Genomic DNA, 26546 nt, shown 5'->3' on the forward strand with positions numbered 1-26546 from the left:
CTAAATTCTGGAAACTTCAGAGACCAGCAATATGTATGTATGTATAATGTGGTGATACTGGATCACATTTCCATATGACTTCCATTGTTTTTCAGTAGCACACACACACAAAACAAAATGATCAGAACTGTGAGTTTGCAAATAGAGGCAACTAAAAACAAGACAGGTAGAATATTTTTTTTTTATTTTTTTAATTGTACTATAAGAAATATATACAAGCAAAAAAAAAAAAATGCAGATGATCAAATTTCCTTGGATTAATTATGCACTACATATAAAATTATAAAGCTTCAATAAGCCTGCTTATCCTTTTGTAAAAAAAAAAAAAAAAAAAAAAAATTAATTTGAAAACAAAAATCTGGATCACAAAAGTTGGGGTCTTATTCAGTCTGAGGGAAAAATAAACAATACTTATGAGAACAGCTTTTGCTCCAGAAAGGTTATAACAGAACTCTCACTATCTTCTAGTCCAGTGCATGAAAACGGGGTTATGATCCATGTACCTTAAGGTCTAGTCACTAAAGGTTGCATTGGTTTTGAGGAGGGTCTCAGTGATAAAAATTCTTAGAAACTGTTCCAAGAAAAAACAAAAACAACAAAAACAAAAAACAGTTGCTTACAATGAAATATAAAGCATTGTGACTGTATGCTCAAAAAAAAAAAAAAAATTCATAAAGATAACATTTACGAAAAGCTCATAAAGACTGGGTTGGAATTTCACTGACAATCTAACCGAGTCATGAGATGTAGTAGGGGCTACTTTGTCTTATGTAATTTTTCCTCCGCTTGACAAAAAGGCAGCGCTACCTTTATTCAAGTCCTTACTAGTTACGGCGGAGGGGAAAAGGGCTCTTTCTATGGAGGATCTCGCCGTCTCAGAGTTTCCTCCATAGCCATCAGTGTTGTATTTTAGTGCATGCACGAGCATACAGCACTGATGTTGACTCTTGGCAGATGAAGCACTAAGAGCTGAAGAGGTCCTTGTGGAAGAAGATGGGGCGCTTGCGAGAGATTGGTTTAGTCAAGTTTAAAAAACAAACCAAAAAAAAACCAAAACACCACCTTCCCCTGAACCTCAGGTCCATTACAATGCAAAAAGGACCACAATCACCAGCTACAATCTTTGCAAAATATGCAAAGACCCCAGAAGGTAACAGCCACTTTAACAACCAAGTAAATAAGGAGGAAAGATCAACAGCTTGAATACTAAAGGGGGTAAATTACAAGCCCAATGATAAGCATAATGTCTAAAAAGGACTCATCTGAGCAAAGAGAACAGCAGGGTGTTTGATCTACCTGATACAGTAGCTACAACCCTTGGGTTATTCAACTTACTATAAATTTCTCTATGCATTTTTTTTCAAAAAAAGGACCATCTGCAAGAATATAGTTTAAGAACGGCTTTAATATTAAACAAATTCTGTTAGACAGTGGCTCTGGTGAAATTAGTGCAGTTTCTGATGTGTTTACTACAGGGAAAATAGAAAAGCAACTTGTCTTAAGGGCCTGTGCACTAGATCCAAAAACACCTCTCATAGCAAATCTGAAGGGTTCATTAAACGACAAAAGAAGGAACAGACAATATGTGAAATTTCAGCAGCCGTGGAATATAGTTGCCATAATGGCCAATAACTTTTAGGTGCCTGAACATTATGTGTGTTGTAGTGTAGAGCAGCTGTGGCAATAGTTGACACCTACACAGAAAAGCTTAAATATTTGAATGTCAGGGTAAGCTTTTGATTTATATAATACACCGGTAAGGGGTTCAAAATGAAGTTGTAGTCTAGACAACCCTATACCCACTGTAACTTATGTACTAGGTTTTGCAGCAAACTTACTAAAATCATGGAAACGCCATAGCTACTTCCTTATTGCAAGTACAAGATGTGCATAAGGAAATCATAACACTACAAATTAAACTCATCCACACATACTTTGACAAGCTGCTGTATTATTGTGCGTATCGTAAGCCTGCTGTTATTTAACAGGCGTGCCGTTTGTACAAAGAAACTGGCACAGCAAAGTGATGTTGCGATGAGAAGATAGCGGCAGATTGGTTCAGCTAACCACTGGCTGCAGACTGCTCCTTGTCCTGCTTCAATCTGTAATCTGCAAGGGCAGCTCGGATAGCATCTTCAGCAAGCACTGGAAAAAGAGAGCATGGTTTAAATATATTGCAACCATGATAAATGTCATTTTTTAATTATAAACAGGAACATAAAATGATTACATGGAATTTTATGGTTAAAGAAATGTCAAAACAAAGGTTATATTATTTATATTTATCAAGGCTAAACCAAGAATTAAATATCAGCATAGGCAAAGAAGAGCGGAATTCCATCAAGTACTTTTATAGCAGATGGGATCTATAATCAACATAATATGCAAGTGATTATGCCTTCATTAAAATAAAAACACTAAAACCACCTGTGCTCTTCATATAGCTTGGTCCTGCAACTCTCCCCCCCCACCCCTTATTTTATTAAATAGCTATAGCAATTTGCATATGCAGTTGTTCAAATAAGCCTGGTCCTCCCTTTATTCATATTAAACCTGGTTTGCATACATTGCAAAGCTTGATGATTTAGAATGCAGATACTTTGTAAGCAAGTATCTTCCTATTTTCAATTTGTTTGCTGCAGATTTAAGTATGAATAAAATATTTACAAATTTGAAAATCCCAAAGAAGTTTAAATGTGTAATTATTTTTTGGAGGTTATAGGCCAGATAGCACGCAGAACAGATTAGCGTTTTAAAGCTAAACCTTTGCAAATTTTAACATGATGAAAATATAATAGTCACAGAATCCAAAACTGCTGCACAAATATATATATATATATATATATATATATATATATGTGTAGAAAGTAGACACCCAGGAATACAGTTGTCATCAAAATTATTCAATCCTTATTGAAAACATAGGTTTATTGTCAAAATTAGACTTCCAGCTGTTTGCAATAAACAAAAGCTATTGAAATAGCTCATCACAATGAAGGATTCACGTGGTTTCCCCAAATTCAACTGAAAATGCAACTTATAAAGACTTCTCCAGTCTCAATTATTGAACCCCTTCATGGCATCTTTAGTTCTTAGAGCACCTGTTTTCGGTTATGACTGGCTGCAAATGAGATGCATAGCCAGACACCAGCTTCTGGCAGCATTCCTGAAAAACCTTAGCCCATTGTCATGAGCAATGGCCTCCTGTTCAGCAATATTCTTAGGTTTGCGTGCTGCGACCACCTTCTTCAAATCCCACCAGAGATTTTCTATGGGGTTAGTCAGGTGACTGATGGCTACTGTAGAATTTTTCAGGACATGCAACCAAGCCTTGGTGGATGTTAGGGATTATAGTCTTGTTGAAAGGTCCAATGAGGTTTTCTTCTAAGATTTCCTAATACGTCAATGAATCCATCTTGCCTTCCACAAGCTGCAGGTTTCCAGTGCCATAGGATGCAAAGCAGCCCTAGAGCATCACTGAGCCCCCGCCATGTTTAACTGTAGGCAGACTGTTCTTTTCAGTGTATGCTTCATTTTTCTTCCTCCAGACATACTGCTGAAACATTGGGCTGAAAAGTTCTAGTTTGTTTCATTGCTTCACAGAACAGAATCCCAAAACTTGTGTGGCTTATTTATACAATTTTGATCATAATGGAGCTGACCTTTTCTTGTGCTTTTGGGACAGTAGCCGTGTACGTCTTGGGGTTCTGGCATGGAAACCTTTTGCCTTTAGTGCAAGGTTTATTGTACTCACTGAAACCTCAGGGCCTGCTGCCAACAAGTCTTGCTGCAGGTCTCTTGCAGTCACTAGAGGGTTTTTCAGAACCTGCCTTCTCAGAAATTTGGTTGCTGCCATTGATGGCTTAATTTTTCAGCCCCATCCAGGTAGTGTAACTATTGTTTCTTCAACTTTTAACTTTCTAACTATGCTTCCAACGGTGTCTCTAGGAACATTCAGTGCCTTCACTCTCTTTGTATCCTGTTACTTGTTTGTGAAGGTGATGATCTCTTTTTAACTTTGACACTCAAACCACTAGCCAGTTCAGGTATTTCGAATGTTCCAGCTCAAGCAACTAATGAAGCCCTTGATTAGTTGTGTGAAGTGTGCTTGAGACAACAGGTGTTTTTCATATTTAAATCGGAATTTACACAATTGAATAGGACATTGAAAAATCACCTATAAAGTGTATAATGTTTTTCCCCCAGGATATGCTCAGTTGACTTTTAAATTTCAATAAAAAAAAAAAAAAAACAGTTAGTGTTACTGATACAAAACTGCACAATTCACTGCCATTTAGGAGTTAAATCACTTTGTTTATGCAGTCATAGTCACGCCCCCCTGCATGTGACTTGCACAACCTTCCTGAACAATTCCTGTAAAGAGTCACCTAATGTCTACACTTTATTGCAAATTATGTTTAATTTAAAATGTCTTATCTCCTGCTCAGTTAATAGCTTGCCATACCCTGCAGGAGCCTCCTGTGTGTGATTAAAGTTCAATTTACAGAACTGGAGATAAAAATATTTTTAGAGTAAGTTACATCTGATTGAAAATGAACCCATTTAGTTTTCATGTAGGCTGTCAGTCACAGCCACTTGAGGTGTGGCTAGGGCTGCATAAACAGAAACAAAACGGGATAAACTCCTAAATGGCAGTGAAACTTAAGAGGCATGATCTTTATACCAAAACTGCTTCATTAAGCCAACGTTGTTTTGGTGACTATAGTGTTCCTTTAAGGTTGTGTTATGTATGTAAATAAGGAATCAAAAGAAAGCCATATCTCCTTTAAAAATTTTATAAATAATATGTACGGTTGAACTTTTAAAAATAAATTTTTCTATTGTGGTAGAATGTAGACATGGCAAAAGTGTCAAAAAGGCCTTTTCACAAAACGGTCACATCTCAAAAAAGGCTTAGTCTTTACTGGGTTTGCATTAGGCACTGTAATATCATTATTTCGAACACAGTTGGGCTCATTATGTGAATGTACACTTATGAGCAGTCTTTACTCAAATGATTAATTCAACAATGAAAATTTATTATTTTTTTACTGCTATCCTATGGTTACACAGTAGCTACAGGTGCTTGCAAGGGCATTGTTGAGCAGAACAAAAAAACAGAAACAAGGGCATCAAAGCATGGGAAATTGCATGGCCCCAACCACACTTATTAACTTCAGACCCTCCATGGATCAGTGCCAAAATTAGACCCAGAGCTTTTCAGGTCAGGTGTCCAACCCATGAAATTACCTTCAGCAACACCTCAGGGGGCTTAATTTAAAATCTAAATAAATGTAAAAGAAAAAAAATCATATGACTAACGAGCAAATGCAACAGCTAATCTGTAGTAATACTTACTGGAGCAGTGCAATTTCACTGGTGGAAGGCACAGTTCTTTGGCAATGTCTGTGTTCTTGATTGTCATTGCCTCATCAACCTGTAGAGCACAGAAGATTTTGAACATTTTCCATATGAAATCTTACAGTCTCAAAACAATGCACTACATAGACACATATAAATAGAGAACTATACTCTTATACACTGGTCAGCAGGGACAATCTGCTTTTTATTGCATAGTTCAGAACCAAAATGTCAGAATGCAGTAGCATGATCTATACACTAAAACTGCTTCATGGAGTTCAAGTTGTTATGGTGCCTAGAGTGTTCCTTTAAGTAAACATGGTTTTAATAACATAGCAACTAGACAACCTTACTAAGCATTCACCTGAACAAAAAAATAAAATAAAAATAAAAACCCTTGCCTGGGTCACTCTGTGTCAATGACAGAGCAATGTCTGATGGGCCAGGAAGATACTGTGCTCTCAAACTGAAAAGGTCTGACAAAGCTGTTAGAAATACATAGCTGCTATCAGCTTATTCAGCAGTTCCACTCATTAAGTTGCATGAATCAAACAGTTGCTTTAAGTTGAACTACATGTCCCATAATCCCCCTGTGGACACAGGTATATAGTATAAGTCTAGATAAGAGACTATTGACTCGTGGACTCTTTTCTTGGCTCTGTGTTCCTGCTGCTGCTACTGTTTGCCTAGGTGTTTTCAGCATCTAAAGATACTTTAAAAGGAAAATATCTTTTATTTTGCTTTGTTAATATTGATACCATACATTGATATGTGGATCACCTCCTTCATAGAGCTTCCCTTAGACGTATGGAGGTGGCATTTCACTTTATATATAATAAGCTACAGAAAACAGTGTTTACCTAAGCATTATTGCATGCTGCAACCTTCATTATGGCAATTGGCAAAAATCAGATAGCCCAGTCAACTGCAGAATATATAAACCTAAAATGAAGTTACCGTTTTTCCTTTCACCCATTCAGTAACTAATGAGCTGGATGCAATAGCAGAGCCACATCCAAAGGTCTTGAATCTTGCTTCCACAATCTTCCCGCTCCCATCAACTTCTATCTGCAAGACAGAACAGTACAAGACTCACTGTTAAAGACGTTATCAGCTTAAGAGACCGTGGACAATTAGCATACCACTGGAATTTAAACACCTGGAAATACAATTTGTGAACATCGAAAAATGTACAAAACAAACCTTGGTCCTTATAAAGAAAATAAAAATCTACAATAGGGTAAATGTTTTTGCTACTCTTCAAGTCCATATTGCAGGAATTAATCAAGGCTGAAAAAGCAAGAGTCAACATGTTATGAAAGAAAAGTATACATGACCTACTTACTTGGAGTTTCATAACATCTCCACATGCAGGAGCACCAACCAAACCAGTTCCTACATTCTTAGAGTTCTTGTCAAGGGATCCAACATTTCTTGGATTTTCATAGTGATCCACTACCTGCAAGACATTTATGCAATGATTAGCAGAAGCAACTGTCCAGCACTGACCTTGAGAAATTGTCCTCTAACACAGACTAACAAATGTATCACTTAGGGAGAGAATAAAACCAAACCGGCTAAGCACACACCTAATGAGAGCAGTAATGCAGAGTTGGGCAGCATTTGACCTATTTATGAGGTAGGAGATATGCACCTACAAGTAAAAAAAAAAAATATATATATATATATATGACATACATTGTTGTTGATCAGCCACAACTTTAACCCCTTAAGGACCAAACTTCTGGAATAAAAGGGAATCATGACATGTCACACATGTCATGTGTCCTTAAGGGGTTAAAACCACCTGCCTAATCTCATTTAGACCCCCTTGTGCTGCCAAACCAGCTCGGATGCGTCAAGGAATTGACTCCACAAGACCACTGAATATATTCTGTAGTATCTGGCCCAAAGATATTAGCAGCAAATCCAAGTAGCGAGTCCGATTGGATATGGAACTGGAGAATTTGAAGGCCAAGGCAACATCTTTAATTCTTTTTCTTGAGCAATTTTCGCAGTGTGCATATTGCCTCTGAAAGAGGCCACTGCCATAAGGGGGTCTATTATGTGGTCTACAATAATCTCTAGATAGCTGCTATGTATCAAAGTAACATCCACATGAATGCCAGAACCCAAGATTCACCAGCAGAACAATGCCCAGAGCATAACACTGCCTTCACTGGCCTGCCTTCTTCACATAAAGAATTCTGCTGCCATCTCTTCCCCAGGTAACTTGAGCACACGCACCTAGCCATCTACCTGATCTAAAAGAAAACATGATTCATAAGACCAGGCAACCTTCTACCATTGCTCCATGGTCCAATTCTGATGCTCACATCCTCATTAAAAGCGCTTTCGTGGTGGGCAGGGGTCATCATGGGCACTCTGACTGATCTGTGGCTACACAGCAGCATATGCAGAAAACTTAAATACATTGCCTGCCCTGACACCTTTCTATCATGAACAGCATTACATTTTTCAGCAATTTGTGCTACAGTAGCTCTTCTGTGTGATAGGACCAGACGGGCTAGCCTTCACACTCCACATGCATCAATGAACCTGGGCGCCCGTGAACCCGACGCCAGTTCACTTGTTGTCCTTCCTTGCAACACTTTTTGTCAAAGTTACCCAGATCCTTGCGCTTGCCCATTTTTTCTGAATGGTCACTTGCTGAATAATATAGATCACCTCTTGTAATGATATAAGCAATGTTATTCACTACACCGGTTTTAATATTGTTGCTGAATATATATATATATATATATATATATATATATATATATATATATACACATATATACATATATACACACATACATACACACACACATACCACAATCTATCCGCTACACCAAACACAATGAGGCCATGTAACATTAATATAGGTTTATAAACATGGTCTTCACAGAAATTGTTGAACGCTGAATATACAGTTTAAAATATACAATGCTTGCAATGCCTAACCAAGATAAATATATGCTCTGTTCATGCATTTATATATAAAAATGTGCACTGTTAGAATGCCACAAATGTAACACCAATACGAAATGTCCTTGCTTACAAACACTGTTGTGGCAGAGTAAGCGATATTGCCTATCCATGCACTCAAAAATAAAGAATTAAAAAAAAAAAAAAAAAATAATAAATATAAATATATATACACACACACACACAATGCTCCATGAAAGCTGAGAACTTGCATATCGAGCAGTTCTGATGGGAAAGTATTGAAATATACCAAACAGTAGAAGTCCCATTGACTCTCATGATACCCCTGTTTTAGATAGACGGTTTAGGAATAGCACCAGCCATCTGCCTGAGCCACCATGGGGTAGCCACTGCGCAGTTAGCCCTCACCTCAGTTCTCCTAGTCCTCAAACAGCCAAAAGGCAGAGCCTATGTTGTTTTGAACTACCACTCCCATGATTCCCCACCAGCAACAAGGCCGACAAAGCATCATGGGAGTTGTATTACTTCTAAAACCCAGTTGGCTCTGCCTTTGGCCAGCCTGACCCGTGTAGTTTGACTTTGCTCAGCCCGAGTCCAGCACTCACACACAGCCCCGCTCCCACCATACTGCACACTCAGACTCTCTCAGTGCCCGTTACCTTCTTGTGATACCCCGCGCAGGGCACGCTGAGCTCCGGTACCCTGCACTTGGTCCAGGCAGAGCAGAACAGGCGGCCGACACTAGCCATCAATGCGACTTCGTTTACTACGCAGCAGCGGTGAAATGACGTTCCTGGACGTGCTCCGGTCACGTGGTTATACTGTTTGCATAAACACCAGCAGATGGCGCTGCGGAGACTGACAGCTGCCTCTGGCCTTCAAGAAAGTGAAAGTCATAGCTTACATAATGCACTGACTAGTTAAAGGGAATCTCCAGTGCCAGGAAAACATACGGTACTCGTTTTCCTGGCACTATAGTGCCCTGAGGGTGCCCCCACCCTCAGGGTCCCACTCCCGCCGGGCTCTAGTGGGTGGAAGGGGTTAAACTTACCTCTTTCTCCAGCGCCAGGCGGGGGACTCTCCTCCTCCTCGGCTGAATGCGCATGCGCCACGCGCGCATTCAGCCTGTCCATAGGAAAGCATTCTCAATGCTTTCCTATGGATGCTGGCGTCTTCTCACTGTGAAAATCACAGTGAGAAGCGCAGAAGCGCCTCTAGCGGCTGTCAATGAGACAGCCACTAGAGGCTGGATTAACCCAATGTAAATATAGCAATTTCTCCGAAACTGCTATGTTTATAGAAAAAAAGGGTTAAACCTAGCTGGACCTGGCACCCAGACCACTTCATTAAGCTGAAGTGGTCTGGGTGCCTATAGTGGTCCTTTAATCCCATGTATTCCTTCAGGGTGCAGGGGGTGTCATAGGAAAACAAAGGCTGGCGTTATAAAACATTACCAACACTTCTCTGTAATATATCTTTTATCGTACCTGATTTTTTTTTATCTTTAATATTTTTTTTCATAAGTCCACAATACCTTCCAACCCTCACACTGTCATGATTTTAGACTATGGGGTCCTGAGTTTGGCCCAAGTCCCCAGAAAGCATAGCCAAGAGTGGCAGTAGATCTGTGCACCCCGTGGACTGCAACCAGAGAGTTTAGCACATTGGCAATTTTACTGGCCTCTACCCACCCAGGTTCCTTCTAACTATATAGCATGCACCTCAAGCTGTTTGGAACCACACCAATCACCTCCCTATTACCTTCACATGTTATCAGCTGCTGCAGTTATACCATTAACTCTCTCTGCCATAACATACAAATTCCTCTGCTACCTTTACCTTCAACCTTTAGATTGTAAGCTCATGGGCAGGGCCCTCTACCTGTTGTATCGGTCTGTTCTTATTGTGTTCAGCACTGCGGAATTTGTTGGCGCTTTATAAATACCAGTAATAATAATAATAATAATTGGCCACTTGAGGCACTATCACTCTCCCCCCCTCCCCCTGAAAAAAAATAGTATTTCATAACGATAGAGTCTTTATGAAGAGAGATACTGAGACAAAGTAGGGAAGTGCTGTCTAGAAGTGCCACGTGTCTCATCACCCCCAGCCCCTCAATGTGTCTCTCCAATCCCCCATGTGTCTCTCCCAGCTCCCAGTTCCTTGATGTGTCTCTCCCACCTCCCAGCCCTCCCATGTGTCTTTCCCACCCCACAACCCCTCCATGCTTCTCACCCACCCCCAGCCCCTCCACGTGTCTCTCCCACCCACGTGTGTGACAGACACACATACTGACAGTCACATACTGACAGACACACACATACACACGCTGACAGTCACACACACAAACTGATACCCACACACACACTGACAGACACCCACCCACGTGTGTGACAGACACACACACTGACAGTCACTTACTGACAGACACACACATACACACGCTGACAGTCACACACACAAACTGATAGACACACACACGCTGACAGTCCCGCGTGTGTGACAGACACACACTTACAGTCACATATTGACACACACACACACACTGACAGACACACACACATGCTGACAGATACACTGACAGACACTTACACACACATTCTTGCACAATCTCACAAATTAATTTAACTTTTTTGAGGCCCATCCAGCCTCCCTACCTTTTTTTTTTTTTTAAATTTCAAAGTTTTTTATTTTTCTTTTTGTTTCAGAAAAGTACAGGTTACAGTAGTTATATGCATTGACTTTGAGAAAAAGAATTTACAATAAAATGCAATAAATGTTGTAATTTACATCGTGAGTTGGTGAACGGTTATCATCAACAACAGAATGCAGGTACTTGATAACATTAACAAAGGAATAATAAGATTTCAAAATCGAAATACAAGTCAAATATAAATTCAGGTAAAAATAGAAATACAAATATCAGTGGTGAACCTAAAGACGTTTAGCAGTTGGTGTGTGATTATATACATTTTTAAATGATGGTCTGGGTCCTCTCCATGGGGATGTGCAGTGACAGTTCCTCTCTCCTCCTGCGCGCTGTTTAGTATCCCGGATTTACGTCATATTATGTCTCCCAGCATCATAGAGGACACGCGAGGGAGGAGAGAGGAACTGTCAGATCAGTGCTCCCTCACCACCAAATACCTCCTGCCACCTGTCCTCCCCTCGGTATATATCGGCAGAGAAGGCACCTGCCATCCAGGTGAGCAGGTGCCTACTCTGCCTCACTGTACAAGCGGCAATTTAGGGGTGCCCTAGGTGGGACCCTGTGACAGTGCTCCTCTAGGCAGCCCACGGTTGCAGGGGCCCGGTCGCAGCTGCGACAGTGGTAATTCCGACACTGCCTTCACACATCAATAGTTATCACTGTGTGTGACATGCTCTAACCCCTTAAGGACACATGACGGAAATATTCCGTCACGATTCACTTTTTTTTCTGAAGTTGTGTCCTTAAGGGGCTAATCAGCATCTCCTCATAGAGGAGAACCTCTAAACAGGCCCGTCGCTACCCGACAGGCAAGCCAAGCAACTGCTTGGGGCCCCGAGCTGGCCCGGGGCCCCAAGCAGAGCCGGCAGGGCCGCCATCAGGGCATGCGGTCCTGGGGGGCCCGGACTGCTCAGGTCGTCCGGGCCCCACATTCAGTGGGTACATACCGGGTCGCAGGGGGCCCGGTATGTACCCACTGGCACTGGGCCAGCCTCTTCTCCTGGGGGGCCCAGCAGCCGGTCACCTCAGGGCCCCCCAGAGGCTGGCCCTGCTGACACCTGGCGGCGCGCGAGGGAGCACTCTCCTCTGAGTGCTTCCTCTTCAGCTCCCTCGCGCACCGTACTGATGCCGGAGCCGGAAGATGACGTCATCTTCCGGCTCCGGCATCAGTACGCGGCGCGCGAGGGAGCTGAAGAGGAAGCACTCAGAGGAGAGTGCTCCCTCGCGCGCCCGCCGGGTGTCAGGGACAGGGACAGGGAGGACATTTAAGTGAGTGGGGGTGGGGGAGAGGGACGGAGAAAATTTGTGTGGGTGGGGGGGCGAGGGAGAAAATTTGAGTGGGTGGGGGGAGGGAGAAAATTAGGGGGGAGGGAGAAAATTTGAGGGGGGAGGGGGGAGGGAGAAAATTTGAGTGGGTGGGGGGTGAGGGAGAAAATTTGAGTGGGTGGGGGGGCGAGGGAGGAAATTTGAGTGGGTGGGGGGGCGAGGGAGGAAATTTGAGTGGGTGGGGGGGCGAGGGAGAAAATTTGAGTGGGTGGGGGGGCGAGGGAGAAAATTTGAGTGGGTGGGGGGGCGAGGGAGAAAATTTGAGTGGGTGGGGGGCGAGGGAGAAAATTTGAGTGGGTGGGGGGGGCGAGGGAGAAAATTTGAGTGGTGGGGGGGCGAGGGAGAAAATTTGAGTGGTGGGGGAGAGGGAGGGAGGAAATTTGAAGGAGTGGGGGGGAGAGGGAGGTAGGAAATTTGAGGGAGTGGGGGGAGAGGGAGGGAGGAAATTTGAGTGGGTGGGGGGGAGAGGGCGGGAGGAAATTTGAGGGAGTGGGGGGGAGAGGGAGGGAGGAAATTTGAGGGAGTGGGGGGAGAGGAAGGGAGGAAATTTGAAGGGGGGAGAGGAAGGAAATTTGAGGGAGGGGAGGGAGAGGTAGGAATTTGAGGGGGGAGAGGAAGGGAGGACATTTGAGGGAGGGGGGAGAGGGAGGGGGGAGAGGAAGGAAGGAAATTTGAAGGAGGGGGAGAGGAAGGAAATTTGAGGGAGGGGGAGAGGAAGGAAATTTGAGGGAGGGGGAGAGGAAGGAAATTTGAGGGAGGGGGAGAGGAAGGAAACTTGAGGGAGGGGGAGAGGAAGGAAACTTGAGGGGGGAGGGAGGAAGGAAATTGGAGGGGGGAAAGGAAGGAAATTGGAGGGGAGAGGAAGGAAATTGGAGGGGAGAGGAAGGAAATTGGAGGGGAGAGGAAGGAAATTGGAGGGGGGGAGAAGGAAGGAAATGAGAGGGAGGGGGAGAAGAAGGAAATTGGGGGGGGGAGAAGGCAATGAGAGGGAGGGGGAGAAGAAGGAAATTGGAGAGGGGGGGAGAAGAAGGAAATTGACGGGGGTAGGGGGAGAGATTGACATCCATCACACACACACACACAATGCACCCCTTGCACACAGAAAAACACAAGCAATGCATCCCTTACACACAGCAACACACAATGCACCCCTTTCACACACTCAGTGCATCCCTTACAGCAGTGTTTCCCAACCCAGTCCTCAAGGCACACCTACCAGTCCAGGATTTAGGGGTGACCCAGTTTTCTTTTTTTTCTAAAAGACAAAACTGGGTAATCCTTAAATCCTGGACTGGTAGGTGTGCCTTGAGGACTGGGTTGGGAAACACTGCCTTACAGACACACACACTGCATCCCATACATACACAAACTCACCTTGCAGCCCTTACACATACAAACACAGATTCACACAATGCATTCCTTACACACATTCATTTTTTTTTTAGAAAATGCAGCATTTACAACACCGAGACTACAGGGATAGTATTTTGTAAACACCTACATAAAACTGTAGTGGTTCTGGTACAAAGAGTAAGGTTGATGGCAGGAGCCGCATTCACTCCCAACGGCCACGGGTGCTCCGGAGCAGGACCAGCAATCCCACCACGACAAGGCAAACAAGAAAAACTCTGAGGAAGACTGAGCAGTCCCCTCTGAGGAACCATCCCCGGACGTTGCTGTGCATTTTGTTGCAATAAATCTGCCTGCGGCTTCACATTTGGAGTGCCTGTGAGTTTTTCTTGTTTGCCTGGTACAAAGAGTATCATGTTGAAGCTCACACTGCTAAGGTTTTTTTTTTTTTTTTACTAGCACTACCAGCCATTGGCAATTACTTCATAGTTAAATAAATGTATTTGCTAAATAGCTATCGAATTTATTTACTGGGTTTGCCTGTCTCTGGCAAGATCTGGTTTACATTGGTGTTTTGTAAAAATGTGAATCCTACATAGGATATGCATAGGAAAATGATGGATTTTGAACCAAACACTTATCGCATGATTTCCAACATTGGCATGTATGGAATTGAGACACGTGAATAGCTGGGCTTTCAGGGGTCATCACTGGTGACTACCATAATGGGCAGTCCTGCCTGAAAAGTGGGCAGGTCCACCCAATGCAGAGCGTGAGGACGTCCGGTGTCAGATACTGGACCAAAGGTCCGTTTCAAACCAGGAAGCCACTAGAGGCTGACTATGCAGTTTCTCTTGAACTGCAATCTTTTACATTGCAGCACTTTGGACAATAGGGGCGTTTTACCCAGACCACTTCAATGAGCTGAAGTGGTCTGGGTGCCTGCAGTGTCCCTTTAATATTCAAGTCAGCGATATTTCCAATTGGTCTAAATCAGCCTTAACTTTGCAATTTCTGGACGACTCTACAACTCAGAGTTTAGTACATAACCATGCAGGTGAGGGAGTTTGCCTTAGCTGCTGGTAATACTGGCCTTATCAACCTGCCCTAACCAAAAATGGCGGAATAGGGTTTCTTGCGCCCTCCTCTCAACAAACTACGCATGCGCACTCGCAATGAGTGTTCAAGGACCCAGAGGTCCTCCGTTACCCTGGAGACAGCGTGCCTGGGATATGCCTGCCAGAACATGAGCAGCACTGTGCGCTAATTCCTTTTAGTGGAGAAATCCTATGAGCGAACTGAGCGCTTTATACTGCGAGCCGCGGGAATGCAAGTTCCCCTGGGATGGTCATTGTAGAGTAGGCGGTGTACACAGAGTCCGGCATTGCCGCAGACCGCCCTCCCGCCCAACAACGTTGTGAATTCGTATTGAGCATGAACACGATGGCGGCTGCTGAGCACGGGCAGGTGGAGAGGGAGACCAGGGCTCCTGGGGACGAAGAGGAAGAGGAAATGGAGTCTGAGGGAGAAGGGCCCGGGGATGGTTCCTCAGAGGGGACTGCTCAGTCTTCCTCAGACGAAGAAGATGACAAGGAGAACGAGGCGGAGATCCAGCGGCTGGAAGAGCAGGTAGGAATGGCCAGGTAACCGGGGCAGGGGGGTTATGGCCAGGTACCCGGGGCAGGGGGGTTATGGCCAGGTACCCGGGGCAGGGGGGTTATGGCCAGGTACCCGGGGCAGGGGGGTTATAGCCAGGTACCCGGGGCAGGGGGGGTTATAGCCAGGTACCCGGGGCAGGGGGGTAATGGCCAGGTACCCGGGCAGGGGGGTAATGGCCAGGTACCCGGGCAGGGGGGTAATGGCCAGGTACCCGGGGCAGGGGGGGTAATGGCCAGGTACCCGGGGCAGGGGGGTTATGGCCAGGTACCCGGGGCAGGGGGGTTATGGCCAGGTACCCGGGGCAGGGGGGTTATGGCCAGGTACCCGGGGCAGGGGGGGTTATAGCCAGGTACCCGGGGCAGGGGGGGTTATAGCCAGGTACCCGGGGCAGGGGGGTAATGGCCAGGTACCCGGGCAGGGGGGTAATGGCCAGGTACCCGGGGCAGGGGGGGTAATGGCCAGGTACCCGGGGCAGGGGGGTAATGGCCAGGTACCCGGGGCAGGGGGGTAATGGCCAGGTACCCGGGGCAGGGGGGTAATGGCCAGGTACCGGGGCAGGGGGGTAATGGCGAGGTACCCGGGGCAGGGGGGTAATGGCCAGGTACCCGGGGCAGGGGGGTAATGGCCAGGTACCCGGGGCAGGGGGGTTATGGCCAGGTACCCGGGGCAGGGGGGTTATGGCCAGGTACCCGGGGCAGGGGGGTTATGGCCAGGTACCCGGGGCAGGGGGGTTATGGCCAGGTACCCGGGGCAGGGGGGTTATGGCCAGGTACCCGGGGCAGGGGGGTTATGGCCAGGTACCCGGGGCAGGGGGGTTATGGCCAGGTACCCGGGGCAGGGGGGTTATGGCCAGGTACCCGGGGCAGGGGGGTTATGGCCAGGTACCCGGGGCAGGGGGGTTATGGCCAGGTACCCGGGGCAGGGGGGTTATGGCCAGGTACCCGGGGCAGGGGGGTAATGGCCAGGTACCCGGGGCAGGGGGGTAATGGCCAGGTACCCGGGGCAGGGGGGTAATGGCCAGGTACCCGGGGCAGGGGGGTAATAGCCAGGTACCCGGGGCAGGGGGGTAATAGCCAGGTACCCGGGGCAGGGGGGTAATAGCCAGGTACCCGGGGCAGGGGGGTAATAGCCAGGAACCCGGGGCAGGGGGGTAATAGCCAGGTACCCGGGGCAGGGGGGTAATAGCCAGGTACCCGGGGCAGGGGGGTAATAGCCAGGTACCCGGGGCAGGGGGGTAATAGCCAGGTACCCGGGGCAGGGGGGTAATAGCCAGGTACCCGGGGCAGGGGGGGTAATGGCCAGGTACCCGTGGCAGGGGGGGTAATGGCCAGGTACCCGTGGCAGGGGGGGTAATGGCCAGGTACCCGGGGCAGGGGGGGTAATGGCCAGGTACCCGTGGCAGGGGGGGTAATGGCCAGGTACCCGTGGCAGGGGGGGTAATGGCCAGGTACCCGTGGCAGGGGGGGTAATGGCCAGGTACCCGGGGCAGGGGGGGTAATGGCCAGGTACCCGGGGCAGGGGGGGTAATGGCCAGGTACCCGTGGCAGGGGGGGTAATGGCCAGGTACCCGTGGCAGGGGGGGTAATGGCCAGGTACCCGTGGCAGGGGGGGTAATGGCCAGGTACCCGTGGCAGGGGGGGTAATGGCCAGGTACCCGTGGCAGGGGGGGTAATGGCCAGGTACCCGTGGCAGGGGGGGTAATGGCCAGGTACCCGTGGCAGGGGGGGTAATGGCCAGGTACCCGTGGCAGGGGGGGTAATGGCCAGGTACCCGTGGCAGGGGGGGTAATGGCCAGGTACCCGTGGCATCGGGGGTAATGGCCAGGTACCCGTGGCATCGGGGGTAATGGCCAGGTACCCGGGGCAGGGGGGGTAATGGCCAGGTACCCGGGGCAGGGGGGGGTAATGGCCAGGTACCCGGGGCAGGGGGGGGTAATGGCCAGGTACCCGGGGCAGGGGGGGGGTAATGGCCAGGTACCCGGGGCAGGGGGGGGGTAATGGCCAGGTACCCGGGGCAGGGGGGGGGTAATGGCCAGGTACCCGGGGCAGGGGGGGGGTAATGGCCAGGTACCCGGGGCAGGGGGGGGGTAATGGCCAGGTACCCGGGGCAGGGGGGGGGGGTAATGGCCAGGTACCCGGGGCAGGGGGGGGGGGTAATGGCCAGGTACCCGGGGCAGGGGGGGGGGGTAATGGCCAGGTACCCGGGGCAGGGGGGGGGTAATGGCCAGGTACCCGGGGCAGGGGGGGGGGTAATGGCCAGGTACCCGGGGCAGGGAGGGGGTAATGGCCAGGTACCCGGGGCAGGGGGGGTAATAGCCAGCTACCCGGGGCAGGGGGGGGTAATAGCCAGCTACCCGGGGCAGGGGGGGTAATAGCCAGCTACCCGGGGCAGGGGGGGGTAATAGCCAGCTACCCGGGGCAGGGGGGGGGGGTAATAGCCAGCTACCCGGGGCAGGGGGGGGTAATAGCCAGCTACCCGGGGCAGGGGGGGGGTAATAGCCAGCTACCCGGGGCAGGGGGGGGGTAATAGCCAGCTACCCGGGGCAGGGGGGGGTAATAGCCAGCTACCCGGGGCAGGGGGGGGTAATAGCCAGCTACCCGGGGCAGGGGGGGGTAATAGCCAGCTACCCGGGGCAGGGGGGGGTAATAGCCAGGTTACCGGCACAGGAAACTGGGACAGGAGGTATTATCCAGGTGGCTGGGGGTATAGCCAGGTACCCGGGGCAGGCGGGGGAATGGACAGGAAACTGGGACAGGAGGTAATATCCAGGTGCCCGGGGCTGGGGGTATAGCCGGGTGCCCGGGGCAGGCCAGGCGGGGAATAGACAGGTGGAAGTGGACAGGTACCCGAGCAGGTGGGAATGTCTATATACCTGGGGCAGGGGGGAGTGGACCGAAACCTGGTTCTCTAATGCTGAAAGCAGTATAACCATCCTAGATCAATGTCTGTCTATAAAGGGGATATGGTCTGCCTAATCGGTTAATATCACCTTTCAATTCCTCTAATCATACATTCCTCTGTAAAATGGCGACCTGACACCTGGGATTTGTCGAGCCTTGTTTTAAAGGGACACTATAGCATTAGGAATGTAAACATGTTCCTAGCACTATTTATTATTATTGCCATTTATATAGCGCCAACAGATTCCTTAGCTCTTTACTATATAATGAGATGGGGGATGTAACTATAAATAGGACAATTACAAGAAAACTTACAGGAACAATGGGTTGAAGAGGACCCTGCTCAAACGAGCTTACAGTCTATAGGATAGTTTTAACCCCCCAAGTCAGGGGATTTACTTAATTTTCAGCCCTAGCTGTGCTATTCTCCATCCTGCTGTCACGATTCCTTGGCTAAGATTGTCAATCTTCCTGATGTCAGCCAATTCAGTGCTTTCCCATAGGTAGGCATTAGAGACTAGTGCACATACATAGCAAAACATAGAGCTGCGCCAATCAGATGGTCTCTCTTCTTATTATTATTATTGCCATTTATGTAGCGCCAACAGATTATGTAGCGCTTTACAATATTATGAGAGGGGGGGGATGTAACTATATAAATAGGACAATTACAAGAAAACTTACAGGAACAATAGGTTGAAGAGGACCCTGCTCAAACGAGCTTACAGTCTATAGGAGGTGGGGTATAAAACACATTAGGACAATAAATAGCAATCAAATAAGGTGGGAGTGAAGCAGAGCTGGAGGAGAGATTAAAGTGCTGCCCTTTAGGAGAGCGCAAGAGACAGGTATGTGAGGTAGAGGTTACTCTGGGAGGCCATAAGCTTTCCTATTGAAGACTAGGGGAGAGTCTGATGGCGGCAAGCAGGCTATTCCATAGGAAGGGAGCCGCCCGCGAGAAATCCTGCAAGCGTGAGTTGGCCGTACGGGTGCGAGCAGCGGACAGGAGAAGGTCACAGGCAGAGTGAAGAGACAGTGAAGGGGCATACCTATGGATCTGTGCAGAGATATAAGAGGGGCTAGAATTGTTCAGTGCTTTTATAGGTATAGGTTAGCACTTTAAATCGACTCCTATAGGATACAGGAAACCAACTTAAAGGACCACTATAGGCACCCAGACCACTTCAGCTTAATGAAGTGGTCTGGGTGCCTGGTCCAGCTAGGGTTAACCCTTTTTTCTATAAACATAGCAGTTTCAGAGAAACTGCTATGTTTATAAATGGGTTAATCCAGCCTCTAGTGGCTGTCTCATTGAAAATCACTGTGTGAAGATGCCAGCCTCCATAGGAAATGCATTATAGTGCCCTGAGGGGCAGCCTCAGGGCACTATAGTGCCAGGAAAACGAGTGTTTTCCTGGCACTATAGTGATCCTTGAAGGACTCACAGTGGTGTGAGGCGTGAGAGGACCGACTATAGAGGAAAATCAGTATGGCAGCAGCATTCATTACAGACTGTAGCAAAGCAATATGGCTTTTGGGAAGACCAATTAGGGTTACAATAATCCATGCAGGAAATTACTAGAGCATGGACCAGCTCCTTGGTAGCATCTTGCGTGAGAAAGGGGTGGATGAGGGCTTTGTTTTTAAGATGGAATCTACAGGATTTGGCAACATACTGGATGTGAGGCTCAAAGGTGAGGCCAGAATCAAGTATGACGCCAAGACAGCGCGCTTGCAAGGATGAATTCATGTGGATACCACTAACTTGAAGGAAGAGTGAAAGAGGAGTATCAGTATTATTAGGAGGAAAGACAATGAGCTCATTTTTAGAGAGATTGTTTCAGAAAGCGCTAGGACATCCATTCAAAGATGGAAGAAATGCAAGCAGTGACACGTTGCAGGACTGCAGGGGAGAGATTTGGGGAGGAGAGATATATCTGGGTGTCATCAGCGTTCGGATGGTAGTGAAATCCAAATTAGGTAAGTTTACCAAGAGAGGCAGTATAGAGAGAAAATTGAAGGGGACCAAGGACAGAGCCATAGAAAGTCTAAAGTGTAGGAAAGGCATGATTAACGTGTAGTTGAGAAAGAGAAGGGCAAGGTGGGGAGAATTATTTCCTTAGCTATTCAATCTTGTCAGTAAAGTAGCATGCAAAGATTAGTTTGGGGGGTGGCAAGAGCTGCGCAAAGAGGAGAGTTAAAGGTGTCAAAGATGCCTGGGATGTCGGCAGCATGAACTAATGAGAGAGGAAAAGTATGACTGTTTGGCGAGGGCAAGGGCTGTGCTGTATGAACACAATATGAATCTATAATGGAGATAGTCTGGATGGGTGCGAGACTTCCTCTAGGAGCATCTTTGCAGGTAGCAAACGGTTGGGGGCATGTCCTCCTAGAGGTGCATGTTTGGAGCAAGCTACAGAGTTTAAGGCAGAGGTGAGGGTAGTGTTATATGTGGAGATGGCCAGTGAGGGACAGGAGAGGGAAGGGATGGATAGGAGGTGTGAATCAATATCAGCTGACAGCTTCTGGAGGCTCCTCCTGAATTTAGGGGGGTTAGGATGAGGTTTGTGGGTGAGTGGGTACTTGAGAGCAAATGATAAGAGGTGGTGATCAGAGAGAGGAAATGGGGTGTTGCAGATATAAGATACTGTACATGCATAAGAGAAAATGAGGTTGAGGGTATTGCCATCTACATGGGTAGAAGAATTAGCCCACTGTGATAGCCCGAGTGAGGAAGTAACTGAAGGTAGTTTAGAAGCTGCTGAGGTCAAAGGTGGGTTTATGGAAATATTGACGTCCCCGAGAATTAGGGATGGAATATTAGAAGAGAGGAAGTAGGGTAGCCAGGCAGCAAAGTGGTCAAAGTAAACTAGTGGACTAGTAAATCTAGGGCATAAGAGGTCGTGGACAGCAGTGGATTTTGTAATATTGCAAACAGAGCGTGCATTCCAGAGGGCAGTATTGAAGGAGGGTCTAGATGAACATGAGATGGGTAGGAGATTAGTGTGGATCCTTGGGTTAGTACGTGGTGGGTTTGCTGAGATGGGACCGGGTTTAGAGAGACATCACCAGCTGCTAGGAGCAGAAGAATAGAAAGGAAGTGAAGGTGGGAGGAAGATTTGAAAATTTTGTAGGAGAGGTATGTATATAGAGGATTTGGGAGGAGCTGGAGGAGATAGGCTGGAAAGGTATATGTAGAGTGCATGGGATGAATTAAGAGGGGAAGGGAGTAAAGTGGAAGTAATGAAGATGGTGTTGCCAGGGACAGATGAGCAGAAGGATTGGGATATTTTAGTAATGAGAGAAGTTAGTGTGAAAATGAAAAATAGAAGGGAGAACATTATTTAGAGAAAATGTTTTTGTTATATAGATATGAAGATTATACATATGGATATATATATATATATATATACACACACACACATATCATCTGATTGAAATTTCAGGGTTTAAATGCCTCTAGTGGCCCTCACTCTGACACTCTGATATACAAACATTGCCTTTCCTGCAGAACGGCAATGTTTTCAATTGCAGGGTTAAAACTGCAGGAACATAGCACCCAGATCAAGTCATTGAGATTAAATTGTCTGGATTCCTATAAGCCATTTTTTTTTTTTCGTGAATTACAAGTATAGTATTTTTTTCAGTGAGTACATGTAGTATTAATACAACAGTGCCTGAAACATTTTATGAGGTTCTAGGAGCCAGATATATAAATCATTACAATCTGCCCCCCACATCCCATAGAATACTCAGAATTTATGGCAGGACGAGACACGATGACTTTCGGAAACTTTGGCACAGGCCTCCACTTTGGTCAGGGGAGATCAGGTTTACATGACTAGTCTTTAAAAGCTGCATGGGAGCAGGGTGTCACTGGTAGGATGCCACACTGGTGTGAAAGGTAGCAGTAGATACCATGGACAGTTTTTCAAAAAACCCATTCCACTCTCCCAAAATCACCACCAACACAGATGCGCAACAGGGTTAAGATGCAGCTAGATCAAATAAATTGCAAATTTGTTTATATGGCAAGCTACCATTTACTTTGAATTATCACTTTAGTTAATAATCATTTTAGAGCCAATGTGTATAAAAGGCTTCATGATGATTTACTGCCTGGGGGTTGTTAGGACCTGTAATACATTTTTGTGGTAATACGAAGATATAACTTTTCAAAAAATTCACGTTCTCACTTTTGTTAGATCTATGATTATTAATGGCCACCTTTTGTGGTTCTTCATGTATTGAGTTAAACTTGCTCTACCCTTTTCAGCTATCTATAAACGCTTTTGACTACAACTGTCATGTGGACCTCATCAAACTTCTCAGACAAGAAGGGGAACTGGAAAGATTGAGACGTGCCAGGCAGAAGATGAGTGAGCTATTCCCTTTAACTGAAGGTATATGAAGATTTTATCTTTTTAATATTGCTTGTAGCTTTATGCTATCTGTAATAGCTAAGCATGTAATTAGGTGGCCTATGCTGGATAGTTTATGGTCCTTTGTTTTCAGTATTATTATAATTTTTATTATTCTGACACTTTTTTTTTTCAAATGCTTATAAAAACCACTGGTGCAAAAATGCATTAAACATGGCAGGATGATGGATAACTATGGTGCAATATAGCAAAATAAAGATCATCGGTTACTTGGTCTGGCAGCTATCTTGGTTTCAGCAATCAATTTTTGCTAAATATTTGAAACATCTTCCCCAGAACTGCATATTCTAAATATGTGTGAGGTTATGCTGTGACTTGAATTCACACTGGTTCAAGAGCAATCAATCGGTGGATGGGTTTTTATAATTTGCAAGTTATTTTAAAGAATTTTGCACATTCTAATATGGCTATATGGTATTGCACAAAATTCCTTAAAGGAATGCAAAGGGCACGATAACAATCAAAATTAACTTATGTTGCCAGGAGGTCCTTGGGGCTTGCTTATCCATAGTAGTTAAACATTCACAAACGGCTTACCCCAAAGTTAGGGCTAAACTAATTGGCTTAGAACGTCAAGTGACTGCTCTAAGCCAGTTAGCAGTGCCCCTACTCTGCAGCAGTCCATGCTTCCACTAGCTGAATTTCAGAAACCAAATGTTGATGGGGACAGCGTAGAATGAAACCTGATCACCAATTTTAAATGGTTTGTGAATCGCTTATCCCCTATGCGTAAAGGACAAGGGACCTCCTGGCACTATAACAACTTAATTTTGAGGAAAATGTTATGGAGCCTAGAGTGCTCCATTAAACATCTTCGTCTCTGAAATATATTTCCAGAACAATGCAAAATTTGGCATACGTTTTCTCTTCTTTGTCCTCTACCTTTAATAGTTCAAAACAAGTCAATATAAAAAAAACAATATTGCCCATGTAAAATGCATACAGTTATGTGGCGGAACTCCTGTACGACTGAGTACCTCCGCACAATCTGTATCCTAGCCAATTGCCGGGACCCTGTAACTCTTTAGCCCCAGTCGCCGAAGCTTGACTGGTGTCTCTCTGGAGCTTTTTCCTTTCAGACAGGTAATATTCCTCTCTGCCTATTCCTCTGCAGCTCTCCTTCCCTTGCAGTTATCAACACCCCTGCTTACACTTTGAATAAAGGCAATTGCAAAGGCAATAGCGGCTCTCAGGCCTAGCTTTCTTTTTTATTTGTCCCGGGCTAGAGAGATCATGCAGCCAACCAACAGGTCTGAATACTCTGTTACTAGGATCCCTGAACAAATTCACACAGGACACACCGTTCCCAAAGTAACAAACATACAATACTTTTAACTCGACTAGCCTTTGGGGACTAGTCCCTAAATATGTGTTGACAACCATAAAAATATAAACAACATACATAATGTGAAGAACAAGCAACAAAATACTGTCTCAAATGTATAACATAATTACAACTTTCCAAACTATTGGAAAATAGAAATATATCAATGCAACATGTCAGTTTTTACAATATCCTAATTTACATATTGCTTATATGCCAACAATGCATTTTTCGATTTAACCAACAGAGGACAATGGCGAGTTATTACAAGCTTAAAATAATTGGCTATTTGATATCTTTCTGCGACATCTCTGTGATCCTGGAGGCTAATGCGCATGCGCGGTGAGCCCCACACGTGCATTAAGCCCACCCTATAGGAGAGCATTGAAACAACTGTACTACGGAGGATTTGAAGATGCTGGATGTCCTCATGCAAAACGTTTGGATGTCCAGCATCGTTTTATGCAGTTAAACTCCTTGAAACAGCAAGAAGTGCCTCTAGTAGCTGACTGGTAAAAAGCCACTAGAGGCAGTCTTTTAAACCTGCAATGAAAACTTAGCAGTTTTTCTAAAACTGCAGTGTTATATATTGCAGGGTTAGGGGGACAGGGATACTGCACCCAGACCACTTCAATGAGATGAAATGGTCTGGGTGCCTATAGTGTCCCTTTAATGAGAGAAAATCTATGCAGTTTAGAAATTCGCGAGTTGTATGTCAGAAGAACCATCACAAATTAGATATGCATAAGTCATGTATGAAATTAATCCATTTCATGAAAAAAGCAAACAGAAAAGGAAATAATACCTATTTCTTAGACAGGTGTGCATAGAAGGTGTAAGTTTACTGTGGTATCCACACCAAGTAAGTAAAACTTAATGTTTTTTTTAAGTTTTTATTTTATTGCGCATACAATGTTACAAAACATGTAAGACAGACGCCACATCAGCGTATCAAACAACAATTCAAGAGATACAGGCATCGTGGTCTGCGCATTTTTTCTTTGTTTTTTCCATGTTCACATTTGTAACAAAATAATGTAACAAAATAGAATTCTAGTGAATCCAGTTAACAGACATAATACAGAATTGGTCGGAAGGTATAGATTCAATTCTTATAGTTGTACAATTGGTGTTGCATAACAGGGAATAAGGGGTGGGGTAAGGGTCAGGTAGGTGGTGAGGGGGCGCATGAGGACGGCATTTGAATAGCCCTAATGGCCTAGGTAGGTCAACCATGGCTGCCATGTTAGGGTGTATATGGTATATTTATTTAAGTATGAGGCATCTAGTTCTTCCATGGTCCGTATGAATTCCACCTTCTGTATCCATTCGCGTACTGATGGGACCTTAGTGCTTTTCCATTTTAGTGGTATTAACATGTTAGCTGCTATCAGCATATGGTTTACGAGCTTGCGCTGGTGACTTGGCATGTGGGTAGTGTGCATGAGGAATAAAAAGGTTTCGGGCGAGTGTGATACCCGGTGGCCAGTGATGGACGCTATTAAGCTTCTCACTCTCTGCCAGTAAGTTTGAATAGGTGGGCATAGCCACCAGATGTGAGCTGTGGAACCTTTAGGTTGCCCGCATCTCCAACATATATCAGGTACTGTCGGGAAGAGTGTATGGATCTTAGTTGGCGAGTAATGCCATCTGGATATTCTTTTGTATGTGCTTTCCCTTACTGCTGTGCTAAAAGATGAGGTATGGGTGTGTGAATATCCTATGCCATGTTTCCTGAGGGATTGTGACACCTAGCTCATCTTCCCATGCTGATGTGAACGTGGGTAGTGGGGTGTGGCTCGTAGTGCTAAAGAGTTTATAAAAGATAGACAAGTGTTTGGTCTGGAGGCTATGCGTGTTGCAATAGGTCTCAAAAGTGGTGTGAGCCCTCGTTCCCCGGAGTAGGTGTGGGTTAAAACTTAATGTTTTATGAGCAACTGGTGACCTCGGAGATGGCCTACAAGTTCGGTACCATAGACCAGTCAGTCAATCATTAAACTCCTATGGTATCTAGACCGAAAGAGAAAGAAGTAAAGTTCAAGAAATTAGTTTATCATAACAAAAGGTACATTGTTCCCAAGAAGAGCTAGGGAGAATAAAGAGCGTTCAAAATTAGGAGAGGGTAGTGAATGAGGAAGGTGAGTGGCCTGCAATTTTTAGTGAATGGGTTTTGTTTTAATAAGAGGTCAGCAGATCTGGAGCAACTTGATTAGTTACAGAGTGAGTAGACTATGAACATAAAACAAAAAAAACTGCCACCGAATTTCACAGCTGCATGCAACACCCTGGTAGATTTACAGTATCTCACAACAGTGAGTACACCCCTCACATTTTTGTAAATATTTTATTATATCCTTTCATGTGACAACACTGAAGAAATGACACTCTGCTACAATGTAAAGTAGTAAGTGTACAGCCTGTATAACAGTGTAAATTTGCTGCCCCCCCAAATAACTCCACACACAGCCATTAATGTCTAAACCGTTCGCAACAAAACTGAGTACACCTCTAAGTGGAAATGTCCA

The 26546-nt window shown here is 45.6% G+C and overlaps 2 protein-coding genes across 2 annotated transcripts in view; one reads left to right on the forward strand and one right to left on the reverse strand.

Moving 5' to 3' along the window:
* Positions 1–321: 321 nt before the first annotated feature.
* ISCU (iron-sulfur cluster assembly enzyme) lies at positions 322–9090 on the reverse strand. The gene is made up of 5 exons (XM_063454691.1): positions 8970–9090; positions 6707–6820; positions 6319–6429; positions 5359–5437; positions 322–2145 (listed from the first exon to the last, which is right to left on the reverse strand). The coding sequence occupies exons 1-5, from the start codon at positions 9057–9059 to the stop codon at positions 2063–2065; spliced, it is 477 nt and encodes a 158-aa protein (XP_063310761.1). The 5' UTR covers positions 9060–9090; the 3' UTR covers positions 322–2062.
* Positions 9091–15094: 6004 nt separating this feature from the next.
* Positions 15095–26546, forward strand: part of SART3 (spliceosome associated factor 3, U4/U6 recycling protein) — a 48154-nt gene continuing 36702 nt past the window's right edge. Inside the window, exons 1-2 of the mRNA XM_063454692.1 lie at positions 15095–15325; positions 22532–22658. Of these exons, the coding sequence (XP_063310762.1) occupies positions 15131–15325; positions 22532–22658 (322 nt within the window). The 5' untranslated portion in view covers positions 15095–15130. The remainder of the gene's footprint in view (positions 15326–22531; positions 22659–26546) is intronic.

Source organism: Pelobates fuscus, chromosome 5 (genome assembly GCF_036172605.1).
Source record: "Pelobates fuscus isolate aPelFus1 chromosome 5, aPelFus1.pri, whole genome shotgun sequence".
Classification (NCBI taxonomy): Eukaryota; Metazoa; Chordata; class Amphibia; order Anura; family Pelobatidae; genus Pelobates; species Pelobates fuscus.

Excerpts from the sequence above, each read along its gene's own strand:
- ISCU (XM_063454691.1), bottom strand. The coding sequence starts at position 9,059 with ATGGCTAGTGTCGGCCGCCTGTTCTGCTCTGCCTGGACCAAGTGCAGG. Across the intron at positions 6,821-8,969 it reads GCGCGGGGTATCACAAGAAG|GTAGTGGATCACTATGAAAA; the intron begins GTAACGGGCACT and ends AATGTCTTGCAG. Across the intron at positions 5,438-6,318 it reads AATGGGTGAAAGGAAAAACG|GTTGATGAGGCAATGACAAT; the intron begins GTAACTTCATTT and ends TGTGCTCTACAG.